The 9,075-nt window shown below is 36.5% G+C and overlaps 1 protein-coding gene across 8 annotated transcripts in view; it reads right to left on the bottom strand.

Moving 5' to 3' along the window:
• USP16 (ubiquitin specific peptidase 16) overlaps positions 1–9,075 on the bottom strand; it is a 29,180-nt gene that overhangs the window by 5,395 nt on the left and 14,710 nt on the right. For all 8 annotated transcript variants that reach the window (XM_032393328.1, XM_032393326.1, XM_032393330.1 and 5 more), the window contains 6 exons: positions 8,121–8,199; positions 6,258–6,349; positions 5,854–5,910; positions 4,548–4,724; positions 1,940–2,600; positions 789–883 (listed from right to left, as the gene is read on the bottom strand). In XM_032393328.1, coding sequence (XP_032249219.1) covers positions 789–883; positions 1,940–2,600; positions 4,548–4,724; positions 5,854–5,910; positions 6,258–6,349; positions 8,121–8,199 — 1,161 coding nt within the window. The remainder of the gene's footprint in view (positions 1–788; positions 884–1,939; positions 2,601–4,547; positions 4,725–5,853; positions 5,911–6,257; positions 6,350–8,120; positions 8,200–9,075) is intronic.

The following is a 9,075-nucleotide window of genomic DNA, read 5'->3' as shown; positions in this document are numbered from 1 at the left end:
AAAGAAAGAAAGAAAGAAAGAAAGAAAGAAAGAAAGAAAGAAAGAAAGAAAGAAAGAAAAGAAAAAAAGGCTGCTCCCCTGAGAAAATTCTCAGTGTTTCTGCTCTGGCCATCCAGAAAAGCCAGATTAGATCAGAGGTTTTGAGTGCTTAAAACTCAGCAATAGCAGAATACTTTTCTGTGGAGCACATACTCTCTGCCTCCTTTCTAAAACCAAGCTTAGTGCTTGGTTCATGGAGACCCACCCAGTTAGTCAAACCCATACACCAACCACTGGAGGGAAAATGTTCTAAAGGTACTTTCGGAATTTGGAACTTAATTTAAAACTTGTAGTGCTTACAACCAAAGTCTTCCAGAAAAGACAGGGTCAACAAAATGATGAAAATCCAAGGTATCAATGTTTTTTATGAAGGGTCAGTAAAAATAAGGTACCACACGCAAAACAGAAAAAAATATCACTACTTTTCTTAAGTGTGAGATACAGCTAGTAAACTGGACTTTTTTTTTTAACCTGAAAAAAGTTAAGAGTAAGATGATAATTTTACTAAAAAGGACAACATGAGTTCTAGTAAAACTGAGGAAGGACTGTGCCTACATGTCTCCTCCACCTTGACAGGCGTCTTCATCTAAGTTTTTGTCATGCCCAGGTATATTTCTTACTTCCCTATTTTTTTTAAATTAGAACTAGGAAATAACAGAAAACCAAAGAAACACAGTAATATGGTGAAACAATAACAAATAAAGCAAATGTTACATATTTAAAACAAATTTGAGCTAACAAAGGGGTACCTGCTGAAATCTCTTTAAATGAAGAGTGAGAACAGGAGGAGCAAGAGAAATTAGCATCTGCTTTTTGGCATTGGTATAAACATGTTTCCTTTCACCTAAAGAAAGAAATTTTAGCAGCGTGAAAATCATTTTAGACTTCTGAAGCATTCACATTTGCTATAAAATCATTTTAAACATCTAACACAATTGATTTATCTTTAAACTTTCTGGAAAGGGCCAGATAATAAATATTTGGGGCTCTGTGGACCAAGAGGCAAAATTAGGGCATTTTGTAGGTATCAGTAAAAATTTCCACAAATTCCCACAAATTTTACCGATGTAATTCAAAGTATAGCAATAACTGAGTACGACTACAGTCTACCAAGGAGAACGGAATTATTTTTGGAGAGATACCATTTAATTAATTGAGGCTGAAAGTCAGTATTTCCTACCACTGAATCATTTTCAAATGTTCATCAATAAAAAACATAGACACCATACAAAAACCTAACTGTGGACAATAGTTGGCCACTGTTTGCTCTAAGCAAACAGAAATGCTATAAAATCAACACAATTTACTTTTTTATTGACATGCAAGCTAGACTTTTTAAAAGTTTCAATAATTCTAGTAAGAGTCCTTAGGAATCCACAATCCCTCCTTATCCCACTTACCCAAGCTCAAAAAAAGGGGGGTGGGGGAGAAAGGGAATTATCACAATTTTTCTGTTCTATATTTGAGGGAGACTAGAAGAAAGCACTGTCCTCCCAGTACCTTGCACTGGGCATGTCACAGAAGTACACGGATGAGATGAAGTGTAGCTTCCTGCATACAAGGGACAGGGCCAGTGCAAATGCTGACAGGAAACCGAGCATACGAAGAAAGAGCCGCTATCTGTAGGCCCCTGTTGCAGTAACAACCCAGTGGGATGATCTACCCACAGACAGAGGTGTTGGAGAGCAAACGGTCCCACTCTAACTGCTGTTCAGCTGCCACGGAGTTTTAGCCACTTCAATCTGTTTGTTCAACCTTCTGTTAAAATATTTACACAGGGGAGGGAACTTACTGATGCCATGCAAATCCCGATACAATTAAGATAGCAGGATTCTACCTACTCCGTGCAAAATGTGCCCCTGAACATTAATTTCACTTTCAGCGAGAGAATCTAAATTACCTTTTATGTTTGCCTTTGGTCCACTAAACTGTCTCCGGGTGCATACTTCGCAAAGCAGTTTATTTGCCTCTCGAAGTTTCTCGTTTCGGGTGAACTGATATAAACAATGTTGGATTGAACACTCATCAGTATGGAAAGCTTCCCTGTTCGCAAGAGTACAGAAAGCAGTTTCTGGATCTTCGTTTACAACTTCATATACCTTGGTCCCAGGAGAATGACTCTCATTCAGAATCTCTATATTTATTTCGTCAGGTTGAAGAGCAGCATTCAAGTTAAGGTTTTTGAAACCACTGGAAATGTCCACTTCACCACTCCCTTCTGTCAGATAGGCACCATTTAAATTCCTAGAACAGTCAGTGGGAGAAGATGCCAAAACCTCCAGATCATTATCCATGTTGACATTGTTCATATCTATTTCTTCTGTGGATTTTTGATTGTCAGTTTCACTTTCTACCATTTTTTCTTGGCCATTCAAATCTTTCTGATTAACACAATATTCTTTATGTATAATTTCCTCTTCTGAAATATGGTTGGATTTAACATCCACTTCTCCCTGAAGTGACATTCCAACCTCACATTCATTATCTTCAGGATGGTCAATGGTACAGATATCATTTAAATGAAGAACTTTTCCTTGAATTTTTTGTTGTCTTCGTTGGTTCTGTGCAAAAAGCATAAAACATTAGAATACGAAAATAAAAAAGGAAGAAGAAAAAAAAAAAAGGAAGAGAAAGAGCATACATGTACCACATCAAGTTTTTTTGTTTATCAATCAAAAAGTTTATAAGGAAGACTGCACTCCCAGAATTCTGATCCTTAGAGCTCCTTTTACTATCAGGGACCAAATAAATTATGAAGAAAGTTCTTTCACTGGGGGAAAGCAGGAATAAACCATCACCAATCATCAAAATATTGTGACGCGGGGCAAATAAAAACATGCAAGACATAGTCTGTGTTCTAAGGGAAGTGACCTAGACAGGGTAGTAGACTGGACAGAAATTGCCAAATCCAAGCAGCCAAGTATGAAACCATGTTGGGAGTCCGACTACACAGAGAGCAGGAAGGGATGTATCCATGTGAGTTAATGATTATCAGGTCAAGGTTGCACTGAGGGAAGAAAAAAACAAAATGAAAACTCAAGGATGCACAAGTACAGGACTGCTTTGGGCAGGATGGAGGAAAACATCTCAGGAAATAAACGGCCCCAAATTAGGGAGGAAGCAAGGAAGCCTCATGAACAGAGGACAATAAAGGACTTCCCTCCTAAAATCATTTTTATTTGCTATATTTGCAGCCTATTTCCAAGCAGAGTGGGAGAAAGGCATTTCATCAACATTCCTGTCACTGGAATGCCTAAAGACTCAAAGTAAAATGACAATCCCCATGAGGCTAATCTGTAATACCAGAAGGCTGAGACACACGCAGGACACAAACATTTTCTACTGTGCTTCAGCTACAAACAGAGTTACAACATGAAAGAAAAATGGAGAAAGGATATAAGCAAATACTGGAAAGAAAAGGGAACACAAATGACTGAAACATAAAAACATACTTTACTTATATTAAAATAAACGGAAAATAAAACTGCATTGAGAAAATATTTTCCATCTATGAAACTGGCAGAAATCCAGAAGTTTGATAACACACTTCTGTCAAGGATAAGGAGAAACAGCAAGTCTCATTGTTGCTGGTGGGAATATAAATTGGTACAGCCTTTGTGGAGGGCAATTAGGTAACACTTATCAAAACTACAAATGCCATCCCTCTTCTCAAAATGTGCCGTACTGATGACAGGAGTATAGGATTATTCACTGCAGCATTGGCTATTATATAGCAAAAGACTACAAACAGCCCAAATCAATAGAGAAACGGTGAAATGAACGACAGTACATCCATAAAGCAGAATATTATACAGCTGTTTAAAACAACGGAATCCTTGTGTCCGGAAATGGAAACATCTCCAAGAATCCAATTAAGTAGAAACAAAACACAGGGCCAGAACAGTGTGTATAATTTTTTTTAAAATTAGGAGGAAAAAACAAGACTACATATTTGTATTTGATCGTATTTTTCAAAAGAAACTCCAGAAGGACATATGAAACTAATGAAAGTGGTTATCTATGTCGTGAAAGGACAGGGTTGAAGGGGTACTTTCACTGTGCATCTTTATATATTTTTAAATTTTTGAAAGTCAATGTATTAAGAACTCAAAAAATTGTTAAAAAAGAACTAAAACTCTTAAAAGTTCTCACAAGCAGGGGTGCCCAGGTGGCTCAGTCAGTTGGATATCTGACTCCTGATTTCGGTTCAGGTCATGATCTCGGGGTCATGGGATTGAGCCCCATATGGGGCTCCGTGCTGGGCTGACAAGGAGCCTGCTTGGGATTCTCTCTCCCTCTCTCTCTCTCTCTCTTCCCACCTCTGCCTTCCCGCCCCCCACCCTGCCCCTGCTCCCGTTCTCTCCCTCTAAAAAAAAAGGAAGTTCTCACAAGTAATGCAAGATTACAAAAAACAAAAGCACAACCTTTTCTTTCAGTCATTCAGACTTCAGACTCAATAGCCACAAATATAGAATTAGAAAAGCACAGTTTTCTTCCTGGTTACCTACCTTGGCTTGCTTTTTGGCTTGCTTCTTTGCTTTCTTCTGTAAGTGCTTACTTGTTCCCGAAGGAATGTCACTCCTCTCTTTCATGTAACTGTCATTATCTTTCTCCTCCTCGCTCTCTTTATCTTCATCCTCCATCGTCTTTTTCAAATTTTTATCATTTATACTTTTCTTACCACTCTTAAAATATGGGCCAAAAATAAAATTTTACAACAAATGATGAAGAGATTTCATGTTAACCTAAATATTTTTCTACTCCTATGTCACACTGGATTTACTTTCTATAATGTTTGAAAATATATCCAGGACAAAATTCATTCATCTCAAATACTAGAAAGCAATCTTATATACTGAGAAAACAAGCCAACAAACAAAACAGTAAAAAAGGCAACTTCACATGCCAGTAAAATAGAAAGGAATATCATGCATTTTTTTAGATATGTGCTGCATCCCACAGTAATTATGCCCCTCTCTAACTGCGCTTCCTGTTTATCAGTGATTTACTTGTCCCACTACAAGCATTCCTTTTTATCCTTTTCCTTCTTTCTGTGTAAATGAGAGTTTTAGAAAAGGACAAAATAAAGTAAATTTGGTTAAGACTTTAATCACTAAGTAACACTGATTAAAGGGACCCTGAATTCATATGAAGTTGCATAACAATTTATCCATTATTCAGATAACAGGCTTTCTTTTTTCCAACCACTAGCTGACGGAACTGAATTAATATGGCTTAAAACTGAGATACTCTCTATTAACATGTATGAACTGAAGACTGTAAGGGATTCATGTTTAGTCTTAAATAATGAAAAAAAAGTAATTTTTTATATAAAGAAAATACTTCCCCTACATGTCTACCAATCAAGCTAATTATCTATAAAGAATTCTAGACACACCATCTATCCTCTTCTAAAATAAAAAAGCGGGGCGCCTGGGTGGCTCAGTCGTTAAGCGTCTGCCTTCAGCTCAGGTCATGATCCCAGGGTCCTGGGATCGAGCCCCACATCGGGCTCCCTGCTCAGCGGGGAGCCTGCTTCTCCCTCTCCTGCTCCCCCTGCTTGTGTTCCCCTCTCTCGCTGTGTCTCTCTCTGTCAAATAAATAAATAAAAATCTTTAAAAAAAATAAAAAATAAAATAAAATAAAAAAGCATTTACTCCAATTTCTATTCAAATCTTTAAAATTCTATCTCAAATACATTTAAAAAAATTCCTCCAGGGGCTAATGTACGAACTTGGAAAAGAGTGGCAAGGCTTCCCTCATAAAATCTAACATGGGGGGAAAATCTACTTAAATAAACTCGATACGTCTTACCTGATCATCTAAAACTGGTAGAGACAAATCAAGGAAAGATTCATGAACCAAGGAGACCTTAATCAACCAAAAAAGATAAATGTAAAAAGGAAGGAAAAAATTCATTTTAGACATTATATAATAAGATTATGGTGGGGGGATTACATTTTTAAAAAATTCTTAAGAAAATGAAAAATTACACAGTGTTGAGGGCTTTGGGTTAGGAGAAATAAATTAAAATGTTAAACTAACTTCTTTCAGACATAAGGAGTGTTCACAGTCCCAGGAAAGAACTATGAAGATCTGGGAAGCCCAACAAAGAAAACCTTATGAAACTAGATACTTCTGTTTTTGAAAGACACAACTGATGAACTATACTTTATTAATATTAATGAATAAATCCAGTTCACACTACATCAACTTACAGTTCTACATTCATCACACATGATTGTACTAGTTAGTTCACCACCAAAGATGCGGTCCACAAAACTTGGTACAGATTTTTTCTTTTCATAATCTAGAAGGGGAAAAAAAGTTTATCAATTATCCTTACATAATTAATTGAATAAGTTAGAACTATTTACTTACCTATCTAACCCTAAAATTTTATTTTTAACTTCCTATCCCACAGGTTTTCTCTGTTCATAATTACCATAATTTTATTTTATGCTATAGTCAGCAGCAAATACTCCACTTTTGAGCATAACACAATTTAACACAATCATGTCTCGTGAAAAAGAAAAAGTTCTTATCCTAGATCTAGTCAGTGGAAAATAAACCGTGCAAGTCAGTGAGACCTTCTATATCCGCTAGTAAAATGAACAGATGGGGCCAAGCTGGACGATACTCTAGATCACTTCTAGCTCTACCACTCTAATAATATTCAGCAGCAAACTTAGGAGAGAATGCACATAACTTACTTTTAAACTCTAAGACTGAACTCCATTCAAAATCAAAACAAAAAACAAAAATCAGGAAAACATTTCAAACAAAATCTTCCTTTTACTTTTTCTATGTTCCCAGAAACAATCTTGGTAAGTTTAATATAAGACAATTTTACCACCTGGTCACCCAATTTTCTAAATACATGAAATGTATAAGCCTATTCCACTGATAAGTGTGTCCATTTATACAGAAACACACTTATTGACAGAGAGTACCAGCAGGGCAGGATTCTCTCTGCTACTGGCCTGACCCTAAAGGACACCAAAGAGGCAAACAGGTGCTATGTGTTGATTCTAAACTGTGCTTCACAGGGGTGCCTGGCTGGCTCAGTCAGTAGAGCATCTGACTCTTGATCTTAGGGTCATGAATTCAAGCCCCACAAAAACAAAGAAACAAACAAAAAAAACCATGGTGCTTTATAATATAGTAGCCACTAGTCACTTGTGATGATTTAAATTAAAATTAAATAAAGGTAAAAATTTAGCCCCTCAATTGCCCCAGTCACATTTCAATGGCTGAATGGCCACATGTGGCTAGTGGCTACTGTATCAGACAGCATAAATATGGAAGAGTTCCATTATCACAGAAAGTTCTGTTGGACTGATCCATCCTAAATCTTTAAATGCCACACAACAATAATAATGAAGTTGGCACCATGATTAACAAACCAGCTACTGACAACTCACACAGGCAAGTGTAACTCACATGTCACTGCTCATTAGAAATACAGCTGACCTTTGAACAACATGGGTTTGAACTGTGTGGGTCCACTTATATGTGATTATTTTCAATAAATACAGCACAGAACTGAAAATGTATTTTCACTTCCTTATGATTTTCTTAATAACATTTTCTTTCCTCTAATTTACTTTACGTAAGAATACTGCACATAATACATATTACAAAAAAAAATACATGTTACTTTACTGTTTAGGTTATCAGTAAGGCTCCTGGTCAACAGTAAGCTACTAGTAGTTAAGTTTTTGGAGAGTCAGAACTCAGAAGTAGATTTTCGACTATGCGGGAACGGGGCGGGAAGAGACTGGTGCCCTTAACCTCTGCATTGTTCAAGTGTCAACTGTATAAGCTTTTGAAAAATAAAACTGTAATCTCATTTTAGCTCTATCTTTATAAATTTCACTATAATACAGCATAAAAATATACCAAAGTTAAATTTTTCAAAAATATTCACCTTTGGAGTACTGAATAATTTTTTTAAATCAATGGTGATAAAGAAAAATTATGTTAGTAACTGTGAATTTGAAATACAAGTGCCAGCAATTTTGTCCTAAGTTACAGAAGAATTCAACTATAGTGTGTTAGTTCAAAAAGTCAGACATTACCTTTAACTTTATTTTTTAGTTCTTCATCCAATTTCTCAGTAGAATTACCAAATGCTTTAAGAATTCCTTTACTCACTCTCTAAAAGTAATAAAATGGATATATATACACTATTAAGTTTTTGAAGTTTTATAGTTATTTTCCTTAGAAAATATGTAATCAAGTCAAGAAAGTGATCAAAAATTAGCTCCCCAAACTTATTGAATAAAAATTAGTATTTCCAAAGTCACATTTTCAAAATTAATTCAAGGAGCTAAAAAAAATTACAAAACCATCACTAACCCCTGAACAAAGGCACTGTCTTACTTCAAGATTTTAATCTATTCAAACCAAAGCTTTTCAGCACATGCCCACCTCCTTTGGAAAGACCACTGAAATATCATGTCCAAGAGCAGACTGTTTAAATGAGAGCTATAGGGGACTCCAGCGTTCAAAGCGTTCATTACTGGGTGACCTTGAACCAGGTCCCAAACCTTATTTACACCCTGGCTTCACAGTCTATGGAATGAGAAAATGATTAACAGCATCTACCTCAGAGAACATTTGTGAGGACCAAGTAAGGTAATTCACATACGATTCTGAAAACAGTGCTTGACATAAAATAAGAGCAAAATAGAGCAAAATAAGTCAAACAGAGAAAGACATGTATCATATGACCTCACTGATATGAGGAATTCTTAATCTCAGGAAACAAACTGAGGGTTGCTGGAGTGGGGGGTGGGGTGGGAGGGATGGGGTGACTGGGTGATGGACACTGGGGAGGGTATGTGCTCTGGTAAGCGCTGTGAACTGTGCAAGACTGTTGAATCTCAGATCTGTACCTCTGAAACAAATAATGCAATATATGTTAAGAAAGAAAAAAAGAAGAAGAAGAATGTAGCAGGAGGGGAAGAATGAAGGGGGGGAAATTGGAGGGGGAGAAGAACCATGAGAGACGATGGACTCTGAAAAACAAAC

The sequence above is a fragment of the Phoca vitulina genome, unplaced genomic scaffold (genome assembly GCF_004348235.1).
Source record: "Phoca vitulina isolate PV1807 unplaced genomic scaffold, GSC_HSeal_1.0 scaffold72, whole genome shotgun sequence".
Classification (NCBI taxonomy): Eukaryota; Metazoa; Chordata; class Mammalia; order Carnivora; family Phocidae; genus Phoca; species Phoca vitulina.
The sequence above is the reverse complement of the archived record's forward strand: the minus strand, read 5'-3'. Positions and strand labels throughout refer to the sequence as shown.